Source organism: Chelonoidis abingdonii, chromosome 4 (assembly GCF_003597395.2).
Source record: "Chelonoidis abingdonii isolate Lonesome George chromosome 4, CheloAbing_2.0, whole genome shotgun sequence".
Classification (NCBI taxonomy): Eukaryota; Metazoa; Chordata; order Testudines; family Testudinidae; genus Chelonoidis; species Chelonoidis abingdonii.
Window position 1 is genome coordinate 146,279,532 of NC_133772.1, and position 27,436 is coordinate 146,306,967.

General features: G+C 42.8%; 1 protein-coding gene across 1 annotated transcript in view; it reads right to left on the reverse strand.

Annotated features, from left to right (window-relative positions):
- Positions 1-27,436, reverse strand: part of SYNE2 (spectrin repeat containing nuclear envelope protein 2) — a 280,671-nt gene that overhangs the window by 103,093 nt on the left and 150,142 nt on the right. Inside the window, exons 59-65 of the mRNA XM_075065745.1 lie at positions 23,893-24,078; positions 22,638-22,760; positions 20,816-20,998; positions 14,896-15,021; positions 7,373-7,570; positions 6,880-6,954; positions 2,424-2,540 (exon numbers count right to left, since the gene is read on the reverse strand). Coding sequence (XP_074921846.1) covers positions 2,424-2,540; positions 6,880-6,954; positions 7,373-7,570; positions 14,896-15,021; positions 20,816-20,998; positions 22,638-22,760; positions 23,893-24,078 — 1,008 coding nt within the window. The remainder of the gene's footprint in view (positions 1-2,423; positions 2,541-6,879; positions 6,955-7,372; positions 7,571-14,895; positions 15,022-20,815; positions 20,999-22,637; positions 22,761-23,892; positions 24,079-27,436) is intronic.

Genomic DNA, 27,436 nt, shown 5'->3' on the forward strand with positions numbered 1-27,436 from the left:
AGTCTAGATATATTTGTTGTTATGAGTTCACTCACTCAAATACACATGTAGAGGTGAAAGCAGATTCATTTATTTTTGGTTTTAAGAGTAACTGTACTTGTTGGAAAATGGGATTGTTATCCAGCAGGAAACACTGACATTTTGAAATTTGTTTACACTCTGAATCACAACAACATTTAAAATTCAATTATCAAAATCCTGGTCTATCTGACTAAAAGTATTTCTCAAGAGAAAGCAAACTGATTTAGTGTTTACAGAAATACATTTTCTTCTGTCTCCGTCCAGTAAATTTATGATCTTAGAAGAAATTAGTTTAAATCTCTATGTATGATATAATATGAGGGGGAAACTGGGATGGAATCACAATGTCGGCAAAATGACCATTCAAGACAATTCAAGGAAGGAAGACCTCTCCAATGGAAAATTTGTTACAGGAGCAGTAAGGGGACTTTGGCAGCAGCGGAGGCTCTGGATCCCACAGTGCTTCCTTTACTTATAGCAAGTGAGGAAGCAACTGCCTGTCTGTCACAGGCAATGGTGGTTCTGAGTTTTTGTTCCACTGGCTTTGATAGGGCAAGAAAGGGGCAGCGGAAAATGGTGAAAGCTCATAGAGATGCCAGTACAACATATGGGCACATAACATCTCAATAATCATCCTGGGAATATTATGTATGGTTTCCTTTCTAGGACTGACCTTACACTAAGTCTGAAGCTGCATCTCTCTTCCTACATACCTGGGGGTTTCCCATACAAAGAGAAACTCTTTTTATGTGTAAAGTAAATTTTCTATGGTGCATAAGAAATAGAAAATTGTTGCAGATAATAAGAAATCAGAGAAAATGGACACCTAGGTCGTGCACAGGGCATGGTCATAAATATACCATCATCGAACCCCATTTCTCACAGTATCGATAAAAAACAATCCACGAAAAGTACTGTGTGATTGGTTTTTCATTTTTAATATTGTAAATGTTATTAGCTGATGCTTTCTAGCCAGTACAGAGCAAGTAGTGACATGCAGGAAACTCAATCTAATCAGTCTCTCCTTCAACCTACAGTGACTCAGGCTCCCAGATTACTAATCTTTTCTCCAGACCTACTACTTCTGAGGGAATACTGTGCACATGCAGAATTCGTGTCCTCCGCAGATTTTTTTTTCCTCCACAGAATATACATTCTGCCGGAGAGGCGCTGCAATTACACCTTCATCCACCAGGGGCTGTTGTGGTGCCAGAACAGAGGGCAGCCATCTCAGCCAGTCCCGGAGAGGGATGGGGAGAGGCTGCATTCCTTATAGTGCCCTGCCCACAGGGCCAGGTGAGGAGGCACGGGAAACGGGGGGAGATAGAATGGGGCATACAGGGTAGCTGGGGGGTTAGAGACTGGGGTTCAGAAGGGCCAGTGAGTAGACAAACTGGGGCAGAGGTTGAATGGGAGTGTGAGTGCAAGGTCACCAGGGGATGGAGAGTGGGGGTGGCTGAGTGGGGCTGCAGGTACACATGGAGACAGGGGTTGATGTGCCTGACTGAATGGGAGAGGCCAGAGGTTAGCCAGGGTCTGCATGGGGAGGCTCCCCAACTCTCTAACAATCTCTCCTCTCTCCCCCTCAAAAAACTTGTTCCATATTTCCCACACCAAACAACCCCCCAGGTTCACTCCCAGGCTCCTGCTTAGCAATTACTTCCCTCTCCCTCAGCTCCTCCATTACCCTGATTCCCCCAATCCTTTGCATTGCTTCTGAGGGATGCAGGAAATACATTTGTGTATTGTAGTTTAAATGAATTATTACTCAAAGCTCTGTATTAATATACTTAGAAAGGAATCTATTTGTCAAAAAACATTTCCTGAATCTTTTTTGTTGTCTATATTGTTACAGATATACTTGCTGATGGGTATTCTGAAATAAATTACCAAAATAATTAAAACAGGCATGATTATATTGTGTTTTTTGACAAATAAAATATGCACAATTTTGCAAAATTTTAAAATATTGTGTGCAGAATTTTTAATTTTTGGTGCAGAATTCTCCCAGGAGAAACCTACATATATGACAGCACATATACTTCCTGAAACTATGCACATTGGCTTTCTGGTAAATTGCATTTTCTAAGAGTAAATATATGTATTTGCTCTGATTTAAATAATAAATAACGATAACTATCATTAATGATAATATGAAAGATGCCTATACAAGGATCTAGGTGCCCTCACACACAACCAGTGCTACTGCAAAACACCATTCGAATTAAAATAATCATTCAAACAGTAACTCAGCAAACCAACCCCCCCACCCCCCAAAGAGCTCCTTTTTATCCTTTAATGGTTGTCGGAAGAACACCCTCAGCCTGCTCCAAACCCCCTGTCAAACAGATATTTTTTGCAGCATGTGCAGAAGGTCACCAAATTCAGACCAACATACTTACCACTGCCCAATTACTAAGGTCTGTAGCAGAGTCTTCATCACTTCCAGCTTTCTGTGAAACTTGAAAAGATGTTTCCTTGCCATTTTTATCACATGATTCTATTAACACATCAGCATCCTGTAAAAAGAAAGGCAGTGGTGGAAAGATTTATATTGCCGTTCCCTTGTTGTGCTTTAGAAGCCTCAAAAGGCAGCAGTCATTCAACCCATACATCATTCTGGGCCAATAACCAATGCAGGAAACCACATATGAGGTAAAGGTACAGAAAGACAGATAGCTGCAGCTCTCATAACAGATTGTAGTTGATCAGATTGCTTAGATGCTGCCCACTTCTGCTTCAGAAAACTGAACATCCTCCACAAGTTACTCCACACAGAGAGTAGAGGAAACACTCATTAAAAGTCTCATTTGGTCTCTTATCAAGGGATGTGGGGAGAGGGGTGAACTCTCTATTAACCCGAGTTTGCATTTACATTCTTGTGTTACTGGCAGATAGCATCACCTACAAAAACTGTTTTCCTGCTGAGAGGGCAACTGTTAAAGGATGCTCACAGAGGGTGAAATTCAGCCCTGTTTGGAGGAGCCACGCAAGACCTATGCACCCTTAAATCCCACTCAAGTGCTGATTTGAGGACTAAAGCAATGCACAGACCTTGTACAGGGTCTCTACACAAGTTATTCTCCCATGCAGAGATAAATATGAAGAATGTTTCCAGGGAAATGCCATCTGACAGGGTGCCTGAGGACCAGGAAGCACCGCTGTCTTCTTTATTTCTCTTATATCCCTTTCCTGAAGGCCAAAAACTTTCAGCTGTCGGTGCTACTGCATTTTCATTTGAAAACAGCAACAGCCCAGCATTAGCTTGAGGACATGCAGCTCAAAGGCTTCTTCAGAAAATGTTCATCACTAAAATCATTAGCCATTCTATGGTACATTTCTGCCATGCACATTTTCTTTCTTTACTCAGTAATCCTAACCCCACAGCCGCCCTTCTACCCCACTTCCAGTCCCCTGTCTCCCGGTGATAGACGACGACAGCCCTTTCTACTGATCTCAAACATTCTAAATTGCTTGTGTTGTTTATAAGACTTTTTCTATCTCAATGAAGTAATATTTCTTTGTCTTTTTTTACTTTGGTACAAATGAAATTGATCATCAGCAAAGGTGCTCGACTGGCAGTGCTGGAAACTGAAATTCTCAGCCCACATAAACATGCACAGCATAGGCAACAGCAGTTCACATTTCCCACATGCTGCCATGCCAATGTGCCTTAGTGTTGACCTGGTGGGAACAACTCCAGATATGAAAGGCTACTGGAGTTTATGTCCTTCCAATTCTTGGTCTCTCTGCTGTGACTGCCAACAAAGATGCCACTTTGTGCCAAGGGGAATGATTTTTGAGAAGCTGATACACCTAAAAAATGACTGAGATCACAGTTCATTTCCCATTAGCTACTGAAGACCATCAGATGGTAATAACCCTTGACACTACCAAGAGCTGGGCAGGATATGAACTGTTGTCCTAGAGTGGGGGTGGGCAAACTACGGCATCAGCTTGGCCCCGCTCTGGCCGGGGTGCTGGGTCAGGGGCTGCACCATGCAGCTCCCAGAAGCTGTGGCATGGCCCCGCTCTGGCTCCTATGAGCTCCAATGGCCCCCTGCAGTGCTCCAATGGGAGCTTCAGGGGCGGTGCCTGCAGATGAGGCAGCATGCAGAACCACCTGGCCGCGCCTCTGTGTAGGAGCCGGAGCACGGACATGCCACTGCTTCCGGGAGCTGCTTGAGGTAAGTACTGCTCAGAGCCTGCACTCCTGAGCCTCTCCTCACGCCCAGCTCCCTGACCTGATCCCCCTCCCGCTCTTCAGACCCCTCGATCCCAGCCCGGAGCATCCCAGAGCCCAAACCCCCCTCCCACACCCCAGCCGCAATTTTGTGAGCACTCATGCCTGCCATACAATTTCTATTCCCGATGTGGCCCTCAGCCCAAAAAGTTTGCCCACCCCTGTCTAGAGGGTATTTAGGTGCTTATCTCACTAGCACTGCTGCAGAGCTGGTTAGGAATCTTCCAGTGAAATTATTTTCTGATGGAAAATTTACTTTCCATGGGAAAATTTCAATTTTACATGGGAAAATTTTTTCCAGCTCTGTGGCTCCCCTGCTCCTCAGCAGTCTAGCAAAGAAACTGGCATGTAGCTGGAGTTCCCAACTCGTTGATAGCCCAGAAAGCCTGGGAATGTTAGCTCCCAAGCTCTTCAAGCTGCTCGGCTCCCAAGCCCCGGGCATCTGGGGAGTCTTTCAAAGAGCGATTTTGGACTTGCCATTTTCTGGGAGATTTTTATTGTTTTTGTTCCTTTTCAGAATTAATTTTTTTTTAATTATGGCATTTCCCAGGGAACAGGAATTCCAATCTCTGGACAGCTCTAATGAATAGTCCCACTGACTTCATACAGACTACCCACATGATTAGAGTCAATGGGAATATTCATGTGCTTAAAGTTGAGCGTGTGCATTTGCAGGAGTGAAGCCTTAAGCTATAACATCTTCCAACAAGGGCCATGTTTCATCGTTTGTCTGAAGTGTCACACATGTCCGTGATGCTAATAAAAAATAAAACAGTAAGAGGCTGTATTTAGCTTAATGTAAATCCCTGGTGTTTATTTTCTTGCATTTAATGCATAATAACAATATGGCAATGAACTCTTTGTTGCCTCTTCCCAGAACATTCTATCCAAGGGAATGGTAGTGGCATCATAGCGTTTCTAGGAAAGGGCCCATTGTACCCTGTGATTGTCAAAAGGTAACCGATGGTGCTGTTCATACATTTAAACAGGGTTTATTGCTTGACTATTTATGATGGCCTTTGAGCAATGATACTTAGAGTAATTAGTCTATCCACATGTGACTGCTAAAGTCATCATCTTTCTCTCAGGCCATGCCAATTATTTCTGTCCCATGTATAACACTTCTTGAATCACTTCACTGGTTTCCTATACATTACAACATCAAACCCCAGGCTCATTTCTGTCCCATGTATCCCACTGCTTGAATCACTTCACTGGTGTGGTGCCCTATCCATTACAACATCAAACCCCAGGCTCTTTGTCCTCACTTTCAAGACCTGACATCAGTGATACTCAGACTGAGACTTGCAAGCCGCAATCAGCTTTTAACGTGTCTCCTGCGTCTTTTTGCAGCACATATTACAACAGTGTGATTTAATTATTAACCAATCTAAGTCATTGACCAAACAGAATGCTTTTACTATGTTATTAACCAATTGTAGTTGATAAAATAATAATACTTGGTCAGCCATTTTGCTGTGAGAATCATATTTTGTATTTTTATAAATATTTCCTGTCATACTGTTTGACTATGAGTCTATAGTACTACAGTAAATGAAACAATGAATTCACAGTACTGTGGCTCTTTTGGGTAATGCTGATCGCTAATTTGGCTCCTCAACCATTGAGGTATGAGTATCACTGCCCTCCGTAACCCAATCCCTGTCTGCATCTCTGCTCTCATTTCCTCCTACTCCCCCCCCATTCCATACCCAGCCTTAAACCTCTCTTTACTACCTTCTCCTCCACACCAACTTCTGTGTTGCCCTCTATGTCTGAAAGAGTTCCCCAGTTCATGCCCATTAAGTGCCCTCTCTCTCCTAAAAATCCCCCTTTACTGCCCATTTCTCCCAGGAAGGCTTTCCACTTTATTTTCACCACCAATAATCTTGCCACACCCTTCTTTATTTAACCCTATGCCTTGTATCTTGTCAATGTTTATTTTATTTCTCTTAGATTCTAAGCTCCGTAGGGAAGGGGATGCCCTACGCTGTGTTTTGGTAAAAGGCCACAGGCACTGATGCTGCTACATTAGGACCACCTGCACTCCCACTGAGTAGTCCTACTCTGTAAGCGGTCCAATCAACAACACATTCACAGAATGAAGTACAACACAAAGTAAAGGTGATAGGATCTGACTCTAACATATGTGCTGATATTTTATTTCTGTCTGTCAGATTTTAAATTAATTTTAAATTATCCCCTACTAGGGATGCTGCAATTTATTCTACAAATGTTTACATTTACACATACATTTTTCATAATTTATTTCAGGGGTAGGCAACCTGCAGCATGCAAGCTGATTTTCAGTAGCACTCACACTGCCCGGGTCCTGGCCAATGGTCCGGGGGGGCTCTGCATTTTAATTCAATTTTAAATGAAGCTTTTTAAATATTTAAAAAAACTTGTTTACTTTACATACAACAATAGTTTAATCATATATTATAGACTTATAGAAAGAGACCTTCTAAAAACATTAAAATGTATTACTGGCACGCGAAACCTTAAATTAGAGTGAGTAAATGAAGACTTGGCACACCACTTCTGAAAGGTTGCCGATACCTGATTTATTCCATAATAAATCTTATTTCCACCAAGGTCTCCATTATACTTACTTCACTGTGGAATGAACTGTCTTCTGTTTCTTCAACTAAAGATGGTAGGAGAGACAATGATCCTTTCTTTTTCAACTACAATGTACATACAGAAATAGAGTCCAGTTACTCTTAGCTCCACAAATTGCCTCTTTTCTTCTGCCTTTTGCACCCAATTTTGAGAAATGCTAAGCACCTGCAGCTCCATTTAAAATAATCAAAAGCTGCAGGTTCGAAGTAACCTCGAAAATCAAGTCCTTTATTTTTCAGCTTTTAAAGTCATGTCTACAATTGAGATAACTATCATTCTGTTTCATGCAAACAATGCACTGAAAATCTTTAAACAATTCCTTACAGTGTAAATTACAGATCCAGCATTTTGCATTTGTTTATTTCATGCAGTCTCACATTGTTTTTCCACATGTTGAAAAATAACCCAAAAGGGCCACCATATCATGCATGTAACCATTTCTCGTTAGGGCCATTCAAAGGGATAGCATAGTGTTCTACCTACCTGCCGTTCGGAGGCATCTTTCCCAACCAAGCCAGTTTCCTCGGGTGACAGAGGCACAGAAAGTTCATCCTCTGATTCAGGTTGTTCTTGCTGTAAGTGCTGGTGGAGTTCCAGCATTGAACTCTTCATACCCCTAAGGATGTCTTCTTTTTTCTGGCACAGTTTGATGATCTGCTCTTTTATGTCTTCCATTTCCCCCTGAGGAGCAACAAGGTTTGTAACTTACACTTTCGTTGTTGACAAAGTGATGATATAATAAGTAATAATGATATCTTACTGTGAGGGGGATCCCAGCCCTTTGGCCTTCTGTTTTGCACTGGGGCAATTCCCCATTGTCACAGCAGGAGATGTTTAGGTAAGTACTAACTCAGAGGCAGCGGGCTCATGACAAAACACACAGCCTACCAGCTGTATACAGAGCCAGCTGTAGCTTTACAGGGAATGTGAAGGCTTGGTAATTAACACTGATCTGGATTCTCACTGGCAGGGCCATGGGAGCAGAAATCCTGGAGATCCTCCTCCCCAGGATAGAGGGAATGCAGCTGGGTTGCATTTCTCAGCTAGTCAGGTCAGCTCATGGTACAGTGAAACCCCGCTATAATGCGATGTTTGGGGTCCAAAAAATTCAATCACGACAAATGCGGGGTTGCAGTGTATCAGGGTTTCAAGTCGGTCAGTTTCAGTCAGTGGTCCCCAACACAGTGCATTGATGTGCGCCACCTAGTGCCTAGTGCCCAGCAGAGGAGAAAAGCCACAGCCCCACGCCTGCCAGAGACAGAGAACTCTGAGGCTGCGGGTGCTGGTGCTCTTTGTCCCCGGCAGGCACAGGGCCGCGGTTTCTCTCTAGCTTCAAGAGGAGCGACGGCCCTGCGCCTGCCAGGGACAGAGAACTCCAGGGCTGTGGGCGCCGGTGCTCTCTGTCCCTGGCAGGCGCTGGGCCGCAGTTTCTCTCCTCTGCTGGGCACTAGGCGGGGGCACATCAATGTCCTGGCAGGCGCCATGGCACTGGGGACCACTGGCATTAGGCTTTAAAGGACAGCCAACTTATGATCGCGTTATATGCGATTTCGCGTTACGGCGGGGTACGTTATTGCGAGGTTTGACTGTACTTCCCACAAACTTCTCTACAAAGTAACTATAAAAGAGGCTTTTTCTATCAGAAATGAGAGGAGAGGGGGACAGAAGTATTCATGAGGGAGAAATCAACTGGTGGGTAGCTCAGGGCTGCATCATCTTTATTAAAGACACCGAAAAACAGGGACAAACGGACTCTAGTGTGACACTGGCAGACTAGGTGCCAGCTCTTGCCACATCTGTAGGCATCAGCTGAGTGCCAACAAACTGACAGCTGGAAACCAAACCAGCTCACCTGTTTGTTAGTTTGGTTCAAAATAGGTATTAGTCTTATAAGAATGTATTAATGTTTAGACTCTATGAAGTGCTTGTAAATTGTTGCACTTATTAATCTCACTTGTAATATCTGTAGTCCATGTTTTAAGGAAGTACGTAAGTATTGCTTTATAACTTTGAAAATGTTTTCTCTGAACTTGTGAACCCACACACAGGAATTGTCCCCTCTTCCCATTCAGGAAGCCTATCAAGATTCAATGAGCCATTAAGGAACATCACAATACAAAGGCCCTATCAGATCTTAGAAATGCTACATGCAATGGAGCTTGTCTCATGGACTGGAAGGCTAAATGTAAAAGATAAAACAGAAAATTGTCCATCTCTTTGTTGTCTGAACTCTCACGGGGCCAGACATACTAAACTAAGGCAGAGATCCCCAGGGGTTACCCCTGGGTCCACCCTGAAAGACATTTTGATATGACAGATTACTACATTTCTGTCATCTTTAGGAACCACAGATGGTAACTCATTTGTGTGTGTATGTTTGATTGCTTTAACCTGTAAATAACTCTCTCGTTTGTTTTTCCTAGTTAATAAACCTTTAGTTAGTTTATTACAGGACTGGCTACAAGCGTTGTGTTTGGTATGAGAGCTGAGATACAAATTGAGCTGAGGTATTTGACTGGTCCCTTGGGACTGGAAGTAACCTGAATATTTTGTGATCTTTGGTATAGGTAACCAATTATCACTAAGTCCAGCTTGCCTGGGTGGCAAGATAGACTGGAGAACCCAGGGGGACTGTCTGTGACTCCATGGTAAGACTATTACAGTGCTCTAGGAGTTCACATTTGTTACTGGGTTGGTGAAATCTAACTGTAAAATGTAACACCAGTTTGGGGTGTCTACCCTGCTTCTGACAGCCTGCGCTGAGGTTAGCATTCTTGGTCGTGAGACAATCCAGACAGCGTGACACTTAGGAAGGGATTTTTATCTTCCATGTCTGTTTAGTAGAGCTGCCCTGCATCTCCCACATGTGGTGTTAACAGTGGGACTGGTTGTCCCATTGACTCTTGCTTCACACCGGACATTCCCATAATTCTCCAGCTTCCACTCAATACTCTCACTATCTGTTGCCCCATCCCTATCCCTCAGGTGTCTAAGCCAGCCAAAGAAGTGCAAGAGACAGGAGCAGGGATGTCCTTGATGCTCTCTCCTCTTCACTGTTGACAATGTATGCAGCAGCACTGCAAGCTACAAAGAGCTAGTGTTCACAGAGTTCAGCCGGGGAAAAGCAGCGGCACACCCAGTTCAAGGCCTGCATATAGCAGTGCAAGCACAACAGCTGGCCTTGATGTGATGGCCTGAAATTCAGCATCAGTACTGTTTCTAGAGGCTGCTCACACAGAGCATCAATAAAGCAAAGCAAATAACTAACCCAGGTTAGATGACACATCATGGGCCCTGTCTCCACTACAGTTTCTGCTGTTAAATGGACCAGTGGAGCTGCATCGGTGCTGAAAGACATTTGCAGATTTTCTGAACATAGGCAAGGCCTTTTCAGGTGTAGGCATCTGATAGGATTACAGCCCACCCTCATGTAGGAGACATTACTAAGGGGCAGGAAGAATTTTCTTTGGCTCTGTCGGAGAGGGATAGAGTGCTGCTGACATAAATACACCTTTCCTGACACACTGAAACACATGCAGCAAAACCCTTCAATAACTGCCTCCCCATCAGGGCAGGAGAAAGTCATCAGCATGAAATACTGCCTGTATTTGGCGATGTGCTGCACTATCTAAGTTGTAGTTAAAAGAATGACATTGCTATCTTTTTCCATTGCAAAGGTGGACTTTGCAGCGTAAGCCTGCATGCAACTTCTCTGCTAATATCTATAGCTGGGAAATTGTCTTGAGACAAGCAAGAGTAACATCAAAGTGGTGTGCTCACTCCTCCTCTATTGCAATCACTCTGGGGAGATATAAACTCACCACTTCCCCACTCCAAAACCTTCAGTGAGGTATAAAAGTCAAAGGCTACTTCAGCCAATGAAATACTATTACCACTAAGCAGGTGATTTTTTTCTTTTAAAAAAGGACAAGAAAATTAAATGCAAATATCTATATTAAGAGGCAACACTTAGGTTCTTAATTTAACTCACACAGAAGTCAGGAAATGACTCACTATCAGGATTAACATTAACTCACCATACATTCAATCTATTGAACATATCTCCAACTATACATTTAAAAGTTTAACTAGTAATCCTATGTATTATAGATGTATAGGGCCCTACCAAATTCATGGCCATGAAAAATGCATCACTGACCGTGAAATCTGGTCTCCCACCGTAAAATCTGGTCTTGTGTGTGCTTTTACTCTATACTATACAGATGTCACGGGGGAGGCCAGCGTTTCTCAAATTGGAGTCTTGACCCAAAAGGGAGTTGAAGAGAGGGGGTCACAAGGTTATTTTAGGGGGGGTCATGGAATTGCCACCCTTACTTCTGTGCTGACTTGAGAGCTGGGCAACTGGAGAGCAGCAGCTTTTGACTGATTATCCAGCTCTGAAGGCAGCACCCCACCAGCAGAGCACAGAAGTAAGGGTGGCAATACCAGACCATGCCACTCTTACTTCTGTGCTGCTGCTTTCAGAGGTGGGTAGCCGGAGAGTGGCAGCTGCTAACTGAGGGCCCAGCTCTGCAGGCAGCAGTGCAGAAGTCAGTGTGGTAATACCATACCATGCCATCCTTCCTTCTGCACTGCTGCTGGCAGTGGCTCTGCCTTCAGAGCTGGGCTCCTGGCCAGCAGCCACCACTCTCCAGCTGCTCAGCTCTGAAGACAATGCAGAAGTAAGGGCAGCTTCTCCTTCCCTCCTATCCTCCTCCCAAACCACACCTGGGCTACCTTGTCAGTTCTCTCCCTCTTTTTATAACGAATTAATAAAGAATACATGATTTTTAAAGGATAGTGACTTTATTTCCTTAGAAAGCAAGCTGGAATCGAAGCGGGAAGGTGGGTTACTTACAGGGAATGAGTCAATCAAGGGGGGGGCGGGTTCATCAAGGGGAAACAAACAGCAGCCACACCGTACCCTGGCCTGTGATGAAACTCGTTTTCAAAGCTTCTCTGATGCGCACCGCTCCCTGGTGTGCTCTTCTAATCGCCCTTGTTTCTGGCTGCACATAATCAGTGGCCAGGTGATTTGCCTCAGCCTCCCACCCTGCCATACAGGTCTCCCACTTACTCTCACAGAGATTGTGGAGCACACAGCAAGCAGCAATAACAATGGGGACATTGATTTGGCTGAGGTCAGCGAGTCAGTAATGTGTGCCAGCAGCGCCTTTAAACGGCCAAATGCACATTCTACCACCATTCTGCACTTGCTCAGCCTGTAGTTGAACAGCTCCTGACTACTGTCCAGGCTGCCTGTGTATGGCTTCATGAGCCATGGCATCAAGGGTAGGCTGGGTCCCCCAGGATAACTACAGGCATTTCAACATCCCAACTGTTATTTCTGGTCTGGGAAGTAATTCCCTTGCTGCAGCCATTTAAACAGAGTAGTGTTCTGAAGACGCGAGCGTCATGAACCCTTCCCGGCCATCCCACGTGGATGTTGGTGAAACGTCTTGTGATTCATCAGTGCTTGCAGCACCATGGAAAAGTACCCTTGCGGTTTACGTACTGGGTGCCCTGGTGCTCCGGGGCCAAGATAGGGATATGGGTTCCACCTATCGCCCCACCACAGTTAGGGAATCCCATTGCAGCAAAGCCATCCACTATGACATGCATATTTCCCAGAGTCACAATCTTTCGTAGCAGCAGCATAATGATTGCTTTGGCTACTTACATCACAGCAGGTCCCACAGTAGATTTTCCCACTCCAAATTGATTCCCGACTGACCAATAGCTGTCTGGTGTTGCAAGCTTCCAGAGGGCTATCGCCACTTGCTTCTCCACCATGAGGGCGGCTCTCATCTTGGTATTCTGGCGTTTCAGGGCAGGGGAAAGCAAATCACAAAGTTCCATGAAAGTGCCCTTACGCATGCAAAAGTTTCCCAGCCACTGGGCATCGTCCCGAACCTGCAAAACTATGCAGTCCCACCAGTCTGTGCTTGTTTCCCGGGCCCAAAATCGGCGTTCAGTGGCTAGAACCTGCCCCATCACCATTAGGATCTCCAAAGCACAGGGGCCCGCGGTTTGAGATAGTTCTGTGTCCATGTCGTCATCACTCTCGTCTCCGCGCTGCCGTAGCCGCCTCCTCCTCACCTGGTTTTGCAGGTCCTGGTTCAGCATAGACTGCACGAGAATGCGCAAGGTGTTTACAACATCCATGATTGCGGTCTTGAGCTGAGCAGGGTCCATGCTTGCTGTGCTATGGCGTTTGCACAGTTTACCCAGGAAAAAAGGCGCGAAATGGTTGTCTGCTGCTTTCACGGAGGGAGGGGTGAGGCTGCACCCAAAACCATCTGCGACAATGTTTTTTGCCCCATCAGGCACTGGATCTCAACCCAGAATTCCAAGGGGTGGGGGAGACTGCGGGAACTATGGGATAGCTATGGGATAGCTACCCAAAGGGCAACGCTCAGGAAATCGACACTAGCCTCGGTACATGGACGCACACCGCCGAATTAAAGTGCTTAGTGTGGCCGTGTGCACTTGACTTTATATATTTTGTTTTACAAAACCAGTTTATGTAAAATCAGAATAATCCCGTAGTGTAGACGTACCCTTAATGTTATCATGACTATATGCAGCAGGCCAAGTACTTCAGAGGCACTTTCTAAATAATTATTATACTTGTATGACTCAGTCATTTCCTAAGTTTTGAAGGTTTGTATTTGACACCTTAATGTTGCCTTCATGCTTTAAATAAAATTAGATTTGCCTATTATATAATCACTTCATCCACTACAAAAAGCTGCCACCGCTGGGGTGTCTAACAGCTAATGAGGCCACAGAACAACAGTTTAGGATAGGAAGTGGAAACTAGAGACTAACTGCATGAGCAGAGAGAATTTACTTAAGTAAAATATAATTAACCAACATGGAATACAGCAATGTGTGATGGGGTGTACAAACCCCACGCAGGCCAGGTAATGGTTACTGAACTGCTTTGCACCCAATCAGGCCTGTCCTGCCACAACTGCAAGGAGATTCATGCTTGAAGGAGAGGAAGAAGCCGGGATCAGCCGGTGGCAGACCTGGAAGGAACAGATTTTCAGTCCTCAGCTCCTAGAGAAAGCTCTGCTGAGAGCAGGAACCGCTTGAATCACTGCTGCCTATTGGAGCCCCCGAGGTGAAGGTGGGCCTGATGCAGAACAGTTACTTTGGGACTATTACCAGCGACTCGCCTGTCAGTGCTGAACAGGATTACAGCCTCTCAGAGGATTCCTGGAGGAAAGGCCAGGTCAGGGCTTGTATTAGTTCATTTGTGCTTCTTTTCCCTTTGGCTCTTTGATAGCCCAGGAAGGGGTGGACTCCCGCATGACTGAGTTTGAGGCTGAGTCTCCCACAGCTGGTGCCAAGCTAACACTGGAACAGAGGTTGGGTGAGTCCAGGAACCAGTCATACCGCAAAGGGGCACTGTGGAGACCAATCCTGTGATATCATGACACTGGGGCGAACACCCTAATACTTGCAGAAAGTGCCACTGCATCGTCAATAAGCACAAATGATCTGGACTTTGCTTATATGTCTCATTTACAAAACAGAGCCTACATCAGCACACATTGCTTCCTAATACCATGTTGGGGTATTGGAGCACCACAAACCCAAGACAAGTGCTGCCTACTGACTCATCAACGTCACTTCCTCCAGCCCTCTGCATGTCCTTTGGAGGTCTGCCATCCACATACTGACCGTGTTTGATAATGCTTAGCTCATGAGATCTGATAAATATATCTTAAAATACATACCTAACTAACAAACTAAAGGTACAACAGTGTAACACTACTTGGTACATGTCATCTTATGCATGAATAGTCGTGTATACTGCATTGAAATCTATCTGCCTACTTATTTTAGCCTTCACACATCGGGAAATGATTGGGAGGGGAAAAAAAAAGTGTTGCTGTTTACCCCACATTAGCATACAGGAGTAGAACTAAAAGCAAGTCCTGGTCACAGAGATATACACTACAGGTCAAAGAAGAAATGAAAATAATGAAACTCGCCTCTGGATAGGAAGAAGTCTGATGAAACAATGGTTTTTCATATGACAGTTCACCCAACTGGTTCTTTAAGAACTGCTTCAACTTTTCAATTTCTTGTTCGCATTCATCTGTCTCTTTTACAATTGACTGTAAAAGGATAATTTTCATTAGCCATTTTCAATTGATTAGTAGAATATAGAAAAAAACTAATCAGTATTGCAGTGAATTCAAACCACTGGAAAGTCAAACAACCGTGTTACTATATCTGTACCTAGATTTAAGTTAAGAATTTGTGAGCTGATTTTATTCAGTGTTCCCGAATTCTATTGTCTTCAAGTTCTTTATTAATTTTCTCATAAACAAAAATAAACTAAAATGAAATAAAAATACTGTATCATAGCTGTGACTGGCAGCAGAGTAAGTAGCTTTGGCTATAACTATTTATTACAAAATAAATCTATGCATTCAGCTCCCTTTGGCTGTAAAACATGAAGTCAGACATATTTAATCATATTCACCAGTACAGTTGTGTAAAAAGAAGAAATTAAAGAGAAACTGGATGATTTTGCCTTTTTGTTGGTTTCATGATACCTTATGAGAAAACCTTCCTACTTTTATTTAGCATAGTTTCGTTCATTGTTGCAGGCTAAGCCTGCAACTAGCAAAAATAAATCATGTTGTGCAGGAAAGGTGAGAGGTGCAGGTCAAAGGGTAAATTCTATCTATAATATTTGAGAGACAAGGTGGGTGAGCTCTATGTAAGCTTGAAAGTTTGTCGCTCTCACCAACAAAAGTTGTTCCAATAAAATATATTAACTCACCCATCTTGTCTCTCTAATATCTTGGGACCAACTTAGCTACAACAGCACCACTATCTGCAATATTTGACAGTTTGCTAAACATTCACATGCCCCTTCATGCTTCAGTCGCCATTCCAAAGGACATGCTTCCACGTTGATGATGCTCATTAAAAAAATAATGTGTTAATTAAATTTGTGACTGAACTCCTGGGGGCAGAAATGTATGTCTCCTGTTCCGTTTTACCCACATTCTGCCATGTATCAGAGGGGTAGCCGTGTTAATCTGGACCTGTAAAAGCAGCAGAGAGTCCTGTGGCACCTTATATACTAAACAGACGTTTTGGAGCATGAGCTTTCATGGGTGAATACCCACTTCATCAGATGCATGCATTCTGCCATATATTTCTTGTAATAGCAGTCTCAAATGATGAGCCAGCACATGTTTATTTTAAGAACACTTTCACAGCAGATATGACAAAATGCAAAGAAGGTATCAACATGAGATTTCTAAGGATAGATACAGCACTCGACCCAAGGTTTAAGAATCTGAAGTGCCTTCCAAAATCTGAGAGAGATGACGTGTGGAGCATGCTTTCAGATGTCTTAAAAGAGCAACCCTCCAATGCAGAAATTACAGAATCCAAACCACCAAAAAAGAAAATCAACCTTCTGCTGGTGGCATCTGACTCAGATGATTAAAATGAACATGGATTGGTCTGCTCTGCTTTGGATGGTTAACGAGCAGAACCCATCATCAGCATGGATGCATGTCTTCTGGAATGGCAGCTGAAGTATGAAAGGACGTATGAATCTTTAGCACATCTGGCACGTAAATATCTTGCAATGCCGGCTTCAACAGTGCCATGCGAAAGCCTGTTCTCACTTTCAGGTGACATTGTAAACAAGAGGTGGGCAGCATTATCTCCTGCAAATTCTAATCAAACTTGTTTGTCTGAGCGATTGGCTGAAGTAGGACTGAGTAGACTTGTAGGTTCTGAAGTTTTACATTGTTTTATTTTTGAATGCAGTTTTTTTTGTACATAATTCTACATTTGTAAGTTCAACTTTCATTATAAAGAGACTGTACTACACTACTTGTATTAGGTGAATTGAAATATACAATTTTTTTGTTTTTTTACAGTGCAAATATTTGTAATAAAAATAAAGTGAGAACTGTACACTTTGTATTATGTTCTAATTTAAATCAATATATTTGAAAATGTAGAAAATATCCAAAAATATTTAAATAAATGATATTCTATTATTGTTTAACAATGCGATTAATCGAATGATTAATCATGATTAATTTTTTAAATCGCGATTAATTGTTTTAATCACTTGACAGTCCTAATCTTAAAATATGAGAACAGTGTCCTCCTTATATGGGAAGTCAGGACACCCTACTGTCCTCTTTATACCATCTAACCTGAATGTTATTTATATAACACTGCAGGTACGCATGGCACTCCATGGGCCAAAATACAACGACAAAGGATCAAATTAATCCTTGGTGTAAGTTGACTGATGACCTAACCACAAGGAATTTACAAACCAACAGCACCTAATTCCTTTTTGTTTCTGTTATATTTCACTATGCTTTGTTATGCCGGAATTTAATCATGATAAAATTATTAGGATTGCTCTATTACAATATCATGTGATTTATGTATATATTTATTATACATAAATATTCATATGCCTCTACACAGTTAAGTTTTCAAAATAAATACCCAAGTGTTTTTTAAAAAAATAAGAGCACATTATTTCCATTCTGGTTGCCTTTACAACAGAGCACTTACTTCATTTCTGATGCACAGTTAATAATAACATGTTCATGCTTTAATACACTTCTTCCTTTGTAACATCTTTGCCAGACAATAGACTTGTATTGGACTACATTTGCTTTCAACCTGCACAACAGGACTGGAGAGTCTTTGCTGCATAGTACGATACCCAAGTTGCCAAGAAATGCAATTTTTCCAAACTGTTTTCTAATGAAAAAATCTCATTTAAAGATTGAGTTAGATTTGTAGGAAATAAAGGCAAAGAACCTGGAGATGAGTCAACAGTGTGCCCTTGCCAAGAAGGCTAACTGCATATTGGGCTGCATTAGTAGGAGGGGCATTGCCAGCAGATTGAGGGAAGTGATTATTCCCCTCTATTTGGCACTGGTGGGGCCACATCTGGAGTACTGCATCCAGTTTTGGGGCCCCCAATACAGAAAGGATGTGGACAAATTGGAGAAAGACCAGTGGAGGGCAATGAAAATTATTAGGGGGCTGGGGCACATGACTTATGAGGAGAGGCTGAGGTAACTGGGCTTATTTAGTCTGCTGAAGAGAAGAGTGAGGGGGGATTTGATAGCAGCCTTCAACTACCTAAAGGAGGGTTCCAAAGAGGATGGAGCTAGGCTGTTCTAAGTGGTGGCAGATGACAGAAGAAGAAGAAATAGTCTCAAGTTGCAGTGGGGGAGATCTAGGTTGGATATTAGGAAAAACTATTTCACTCGGAGGATGGTGAAATACTGGAATGGGTTACCTAGGGAGGTGGTTGAATGTCCATCCTTAGAGGTTTTTAAGGCCTGGCTTGACAAAGCCCAGGCTGGGATGATTTAGTTGGGGATTGGTCCTGCTTTGAGCAGGGGTTGGACTAGATGCCCTCCTGAGGTCTCTTCCAACCCTAATCTTCTAGGATTCTATGGAAATGCTGAGCATAAACATTATATTGCTTCCAACAAGTAAAATATATTTCAAAGCAGGAAAATTTATACCTAAGGACCCATCTGAACCAATGGGAACCATGTAATAATAATATTTTGCATTTGAATAGCATCTTGTATCTGAGGATCTCAATGTGCTTTGCAAACTTAGCTTCATAATATACATTTACTTCACAGGCCTGCCACCACCTCCATTTTACAAATGTCGGACATCGGAGGCTCACACAGGAAATCTGGGGTAAAAAATGAACAGGACCCCAAATTCGTGACACCTAGGTACTTCTTCACCACAAGATGATGCTTCGACACTCAACACTGAAGTACACTGCTGCAATCCCTGGAGCCCCAGCCTTCCCCCAACTGTAAGAATGTGCATACCTTTTAGCATATTCCATACTAGCTCCTCTAAATCTTGGGCATATAAGCACACATCTAGGATGATATCTACCTTCATATGCTAACAGCAGCAGGTATGAATGACAAATAGCCCGGCAGTGGAACAACAGCCTTTGAGGTGCTAAAGCACTCCCATTAATAGAGAACAGTTAAAAGGTGTGTTTAAGAAGAAAAAAAACTTTTGTTTGATGACATCATGCTGAGAAATGCAGAGATTCATCTTGGACTGTTTAGTCCTGAGCCTCCACTCTCCTGCTCAACCAGAAATATTCAAAGATTCCAAGGCCAGAATGGACCATTGTGATCATCTAGTCCAATGGTTCTCAACCAGGGGTATGTGTATCTGTGGAGGTACGCAGAGATCTTCCAGGGGAAACATCAACTCATCTAGATATTTGCCTACTTTTACAACAGGCTACATAAAAAGCAATAGCGAAGTCAGTAAAAATTAAAATTTCATGCGGACAATGACTTGTTTATACTCCTCTATATACTATACACTGAAATGTAAGTACAATATTTATATTCCAATTGATTTTATAATTGTATAGTAAAAATGAGAAAGTAGGCAATTTTTCAGTAATAGCGTGCTGTGACACTTTTCTATTTTTTTTATCTGATTTTGTAAGCAAGTAGTTTTTATGTGAGGTGAAACTTGGGGATATGTAAGACAAATCAGACTCTGGAAAGGTGTACAATAGTATGGAAAGATGCAGAGCCACTGATCTCATCTGACATTCTATATAATACAAGTCCTTGAACTTCCCCAAAAATAATTCCTAGAGCACATCTTTTAGAAAAACATCCAATCTTGATTTAAAAATGGTCAGTGATGGATAATCTACCACAATCCTTGGTAAATTGTTCCAATGGTTAATTTCTCTCACTGTTAAAAATTTACACCTTATTTTCAGTCTGAATTTTTCTAACTTCAACTTCCAGCCATTAGGTCATATTATATTTTTGTCTGCTAGACTGAAGAGCCCATTATAAAATATTTGTTCCCCCAGTGGGTTCTTCTATACTGTAATCAAGTACCTGGTAATCTTCCCTGTGTTAAACTAAACAGATTGAGCTCCTTGACATATTGTCTAATCCTTTAATCATTCTCATGGCTCTTCTCTGAACTCTCCAATTTTTGATCATCCTTCTTGAATCATGGGCACCCAAACTAGACAGACTATTCCAGAAGTGGTCACACCAGTACCAAATACGGAGGTAAAATAACCTCTCTGTTCCTACTCGAGATTCCCATTTATGCATTCAAGGACTGCATTAGCCCTTTGGGCCACAGCATTGCACTGGGAGTTCACATTCAACTGATTATCCATCAGGACCCCCAAATCTTTTTTAGAGTCACTGCTTCTCAGGATAGCTAACCTCTATTAGAAGTCCAGTTGCAGTACCTAATATGAGGTCAGGTCAGGAGAAGTCCAGTTTCAAAATTATAAGCAGTACAAGTTATAGTGGGAGAAACTGGCCCATTGTGCTTTACTGATAAGAAGAGATTACATCCTCTAGAAATACTCCTTCGGCAACAGATTTTGCACTATTCACATTTTAATAATGATAATGTAATTAAATTATTATTAAATGCTAGCTATATGTAACAAAAATATTTCTGTGCTCTGTATAAAGATGTAGGATCTGAATTTCAGCGGTGCTGAGCACCACAGCTTGCTTTGACTTGGGTTGTGGGAGCATAGGTATTTAAGTAATATAACAATTAACGAAGCCTCTACTATTATGCAATACCAAAAACTACCACAAGGCATTAGCTATCTGGAAAAAGAAACTGGCACCACTTTTAGCTGAATTTCAAAGTTAAATAAACATCACAACAGTTACAGCATGCTTTGTCCTTGTATTAAATTACCCAGCAAAAACAGAGATAAGAGACCTGGCAAGTGTATTATGGTCTTGCCTTGACAATTATGTCTCATCACCAAAAATATTGCCACCAATTTAAGGAATTTTGTATGAAATTTCAGAATAAATTAATTTGATGTCAATGCAAGTACTTTACCTCCAGTAGCTCATTTTGTTCCTTGGTAATTTTTTCTAACATTTTCAGTTCTTTCAGAAGTTGGGCTGTTCTTCTGAAGACTGAGAGAGGTTCCATTCTCATTCCCCGTAACCTAAGACCTTCTTCGTAGCCCTGTATCTCAGTAAGGCTCTTCTGCAAGGGACTGATGTGGCCAAGTATAACCTAAAAATATAAGTATAACCAGAATATGCTATGAAGAAGAAACAATGATCACTTTTGTCAAGCTGTTAAAAAGTTCTCTTATGTAAATTCTGCAGGACTGATTTTGGACCTTCTCTCAGTTTACCTTCAGAGAATTTTTACCTCAGAATGTTTTCAAAAAATATATGAGACTGTACAAACCAAGAGGAGTGTGTCATGACACTTGCAGGACAGGGGCCATTGGGACTATTTCTGTCCGTCTTGTGGACCTGAGGCATATGGTGGAAATGCTGCATGTTACTGAAAACATATGCAATTAGAACAGAATATTCTACCTGATAAATACGTGCAAACAGAAAGTCATTCTAATGAACTATAGTTTTACTGAGTGGTTGGTAATTTTAACATTTCGATGACCTCCATCAATTTCAGGTGAAATCTGGATGACTCTGTGTAAATGTTGCTGGACCTGTTTATTACCTTATCACAGAGTGACACAGACTTCATCAGAAATTGATGGAGCTCATTGAAACATTAAAGTTATCCAACCACTAGACTTGCTTTCAGCAGATTTCACTAAAATGGTGGTGAAAATGGATCTACATTATGGTTCACAAGTGTTCAAATCAGTGGGAAGGTTTTGTATATTTCTCTAAAGGCTACAAATCGGGAAGAAAGAATACTGTTTTCAAGGTGAACTATTTCTTCACAATATTACTGACTTCTCCATATACTGTAGCAACTACAAGTGCCCTTTGCGTAACAGAACAGCAAACATATGACCAAACTGTCAGCTCTCCTCTTAAACTGAATCCACAAATTTTGCATGTAGGTAAACTGAAAATGTGGCTTGTAGACACAGGGAAAAAATAAACAGAAAATATCTTTATAACTTTGATTTATTGCACCCAAGGATGGAAAGCAGAACATCTTGGCCAAAATATCCGAGCAATGAACTCTTGAATTGATAAATAATCATGGAATTATAGAAATGTAAGACTGAAAGGGACTTGGATAATAAGACTTTGCACATATATACACTTTTCCATCCACCGATCTTCAAGTGCTTTGTAAACAACAAATGAATTTGCCCTTCTGAGATAATATAATCATCTTCATTTCACAAAATGAGGACAATAAGGTACAGAGAAATTAATATCAACTTTTGCCTCAACTTTTGAGTGTCCAACCTGAAACCTAGGGCCTGATTTTCCGAAGTGCCAACTGCCTGCAGTTTATGTTGATATTCTCTAGAGTTTGCGTGCATGTGACCTCTGAAAATCAGATCATAAAGTTTCCAGAAATGGAAACACCAAAAATTAATGTGCACTTCTGAAAATTTAAGCATAGACAACTTGCACAAGGTCACATAGGAAATCTGCTGCACAGAAAGAACAGATGTTCCAACTCGTAGTCACACACATTAACCACAAGTCCACTTAATTTAATTGTGAAAAAGTTCCTTCAGCTTTTGGGTTATGGAAATAACAGCCACAATTTACATAATATACCTACTCAGTATTTTACAGTTATTGTCCTCAAAACCAAGTCATGCATCATAATAATTTGTTTGTCTTAATAAGCCATCTTCATATCTGTGAAATGTGCTGATTTGTTTATTCAATGTAAGAAAAAAAGGTTTAATAAGATACATACACACCTGTCCATGTCTAAGCTGCTCCTTAGGAGAAAAATCTAATATATCTTCTGTTGACAAGATTGTCTTAATTTTGGCAACATCCTTCTCTATCATTTTCACTTCAGATTCAATGGCATCCACCTCCTAGATGTTTTGAAATATCCAAAATATTTGTGGACTATGAAATTTCATTTTACAGCCACATGAATTTTTATCGTGTCTATTATTGTTGTTCTCTTAATAAATACCAAATAAATTAATGAATTACCAGGTCTAAATTTTATCAAAATTCTAAATACATTGTACTCCAATAATTTAATCAAAGTACATTTTCTTCTAATTCAAATTAGAATCACAAAATGTGTGGCTTTCATTTAAATGTTTCATATTAACAACAAATATTTTCAAGGTGCCCTTCAAACATAAAAAAATAGATAATTAAATAAAACAATTTGTATTATACAATATGTTTTGACTGGAAACATATCAGAAAGAGGTATTAAACTGAATCTTACTAAAAAAATAATAATTATGTACAATATCAGAGATTGAATGCTGCTGCATTTACAATACATTCAACAGGTAGCGCTGATCCAGAAGCTAGTTGCTATCCATCACACGGTCTTTCACAGGCTCCTTGTCACAACTCACATAGGGATTTAGGTATTAATGGTCAGCTAGTCAGGATATAGCTTTAATCCCTGAGCAGGGAATCAAAATAACCCTGAAGTCACACATGAACTACTCTTGGGCTTGCATACATCGGGAAGTTTACTGGCTAAACTATTCTGATATAATTATATCTGCACAGCACCCTGTGTGGACACTGTTATTCTAGTATAAGATTGTCTTTTTCCAATTTAGTCTATGTTGCTTAGAAACTGTATGAGCTAAACCAGAAAAAGGCACTCTTATATTGGTATAACTCCGCATGTGCACAACTATTATTCTGGTGTAACTCAAGCAGAATAAATTATATAACAGTATAGGTCTGCTGTCAAATTTCTCTGTGGAAACAAGCCCTTTCAATAAGCTAGTAATAAGCACTGTATTTCTCCTCCACATAGAGACAGAAGGCATACCCCCAAAATTATTTTACTATTTCTCTTGAATTTTACAGCTTATTTATCACATTAGGATTTTTTTTAAATGATGCATTTACCTATATGTTATTGCTATTATTAAAATGAGAATGCTTGCATTCTAATGGCAAATAATGTATACGATCTAATGAAACACCAATAAAAGGCTATTTTTTCAGACTACCCAGACTTACATCAGCCATGTGCTGGATCTGTGGAAGAATTTCCACTATCTTTTGCTGTAAAGATGTTACTTGACCATTTACTTCATTTATCTGTTCCACTATATTTTCTGTTTCAAAGATTATTGATAACTCATCCAGTTGTGAATAGATGGTATGTAGAAGATTTTGCTTTTGTTCTGAATCTTCTAATGCCATCTAGAAAAAAAAATAAAACATCACCATGTATGAGGCACTTAGATTGCCTGATTCACTGATGCACCTCAGCTCAGATACAAACCTCTGCTGCATTCTCAAATACTTTGGTCTTCCAGCCCAAAACATACTAATGTTCCAAGACTTTGTTTAAATGCAATAATGTAATCCTTGGATTAACAGGAGTCAGTGAAACTTCCATAGAATTTTGCATTCATATTCCCCCAATGGCAGATTACACCATCTGTAATATAGAACAACCTACCATGGAAGGCTACAATACCACTTATAAAATCCCTGGCACAGCAATGACATTCTGATGACTTTTTATACAAAAAGTCATGTCTTGAGAGCAAATGATTCTTTGGGTTAAATTCATGCCTTCTCATGCCAAAACTCAGTCACTGGAAAAATCATGGAGCAGGTCCTCAAGGAATCAATTTTGAAGTATTTAGAGGAGACGAAAGTGATCAGGACAGTCAGCATGGATTCACCAAGGGCAAGTCATGCCTGACTAACCTAATTGCCTTCTGTGAGGAAATAACTGGCTCTGTAGATAAGGAGAAAGCAGTGGAAGTGTTGTTCCTTGACTCTAGCAAAGATTTTGAAATGGTCTCCCACAGTATTCTTGCTGGCAAGTTAAAGAAGTATGGGCTGGATGAAAGGACTATAAGATGGAGAGAAAGCTGGATAGATCATCGGGCTCAGCAGGTCATGATCAATGGCTCCATGTCTAGTTGGCAGCTAGTATCAAGTGGAGTGCCCCAAGGGCCGGTCCTGGGGCCGGTTTTGTTCAACATCTTCATTAATGATCTGGAGGATGGTGTGGATTGCACCCTCAGCAAGTTTGCAGATGACACTAAACTGGGAGATGTGGTAGATATGCTGGAGGGTAGGGATAGGATACAGAGGGACCTAGACAAATTAGAGGATTCGGACAGAAGAAATCAGATGAGGTTCAACAAGGACAAGTGCAGAGTCCTGAACTTAGAAAAGACGGTTACTCACCTTTGTAACTGTTGTTCTTCGAGATGTGTTGCTCATATCCATTCCAGTTAGGTGTGCGCGCGCCACATGCACGTTCGTCGGAGAAACTTTTACCCTAGCAACACTCGGTGGGCCGGCAGGTCGCCCCCTGGAGTGGCGCCAGTATGGACGCGCCTAATATACCCTGCTGGCCCCCGCTCCTCAGTTCCTTTTGGCCGGCATTCCGACAGTGGGGAAAGGAGGCGGCTGTGTGGGAATGGATATGAGCAACACATCTCGAAGACAACAGTTAAAGATGAGTAACGTTTTCTTCTTCGAGTGCTTGCTCATCACTATTCCAGTAGGTGATTCCAAGCCGCTCTACCAGGCGGTGGGTCAGAGAGAGACATAGCGGAATGCACAAGACCGCCGAGCCGAAGGCTCGTCGTCCTCTAGATTGTCTGGATCAATGCGTAATGGTTCGCGGAAGGTGTGGACAGAAGACCAGGTGCTGCACGGCAGATTTCCTGCACAGGAATATGCCCAGAAGCAGCAGACGAGGTCTGAGCTCGCTTAGAGTGGCGCTTAGAGCATGGCCTGGCTGGACCTGAGCCAAGTCATAGCAAGCTCGGATACATGACGTGACCCAAGAGCAATGCGCCGAGAGGAGATTGTGCCTGTCATACGCTCCGCCACGCTACAAGAGTTGCGGTGAAAGATGGAAGGGCTGTCCGCTCGATGTAGAAACGAGAGCCCCTCCGGATGTCCAAGGTATGGAGCTGTTGCTCACGTCTCGACGCGTGTGGTTTTGGAAAGAAACACTGGCAGAAAGATGTCCGGTTCACCGTGGAAGGCGGAGACGACTTGGGGAAAGACGGTGAGACGCAGGCTGTACTGTTCCTTATGGAAGACGGTATAGAGAGGATCCACAGTCAGTGCGCGGAGTTCCGAGACACGCCGAGCCGAGGTAAGGCGACTAGGAAGCGTCTTCCAGGACACGGTACAGCAGCGAACATGTGGCCAAAGGCTCGAAGGGGCCCCATGAGCTATTTAGCACGAGTTAAGGTCCAGGTAGGGTAGGGGCTTGACCTGAGGGTATAAACCGTTCAAGCCCTGAGACCTGGAAGACATCGGGTGGAGAAAATGGTAATTGCCAGCTTCCCCGGATGGAAGGTAGATGGCGGCGAGTGGAATCGCAGCGTAGAGATAGCCACACCTGCTCCTTGAGGACACACAATAATCCAGGATGGTGGAGATGATACAGAGCATGGGGAGTGACCTGCTGAGCCACAGATAGCAGAAGCGCTTCCATTTCGCAGAGGTAGTCGACGGCGTGGAGGGCTTCCTGCTACCAGCAACACTGTTGCACTGCAGGGAAACTCAGCACTCCAACTGGCTTAACAGTTAGGAACCATGCTGTCAGGTGGAGGACGCAGTCCGGGTGGAGAAGCCTGCGAAGTCTTGCGTGATCAAGTCCGGCCAGCAGTGGTAGGGGGATCGGGTCCGACAGGAACAGGTCTGAGGCAGCGGGTACCAGTGCTGGTCTCGCCAAGCTGGCGCGATCAGGTGAGGCGGGCTTTGTCCCTGCGAGACTTGAGCAAATAGTCGTGGATGAGGGGAAACGGTGGAAAGCCATACCAAAGGTGACCTGATTCACGGTCATCGAAGGCGTCCGACAGGAGCCCGGAGAGCGACTTGCAGGGAACAGAAACACCTGGCATTTCCTGTTTATCTTGACGCAAACAGGTCGATGCGGGAAAGCACCCTCCGGAAGATTGAGTGGAGGAGTCCAGACGAGGGACCATCCGCGTGTGAGAAAGGACCTGCTCAGGTGATCTGCGAGCGGTTTCCGGACCCCCGGAGAAAGGAGCCAGCCAGGTCTATGGAGTGGGCTACACAGAATCCCCACAATGGATCGCTTCCTGACACAGGTGGAGATGACCTTGTGCCTCCCTGCTTGTGACATAATACATGGCGTCGTGTTGTCCGTGATATGCGAACACAACGGCCCCGTAGGAGGCTGAGGAAACGCTTGGCACGCCAGGCGACTACCCTGAGCTCTCGAACATTGAATGTAGAAGTCAGCTCTTGGGTGACCAAAGGCCTTGGGTGCGCCGGTGCCCCAGTGTGTGCGCCCCAGCCACGAGCGAATGCGTCTGTTGTTAGGGACACAGAGGGCTGAGGAGTGTGGAAGGGCAGGCGCACACACCAGCGCGACTCTTTCCACCAGTTGAGGGAGCTGAGGACTCCGGTGGGATCGTTCAATCATATCTAAGACGTCCCTGTCGGGCGGTAGACCGAAGCCAGCCAGGCTTGTAGCAGGCGCATCCGTAGTCTGGCGTACTTTAGTACGAGGACACATGCGGCCATGTGTCCTAGCAGGGCCAGGCAAGAA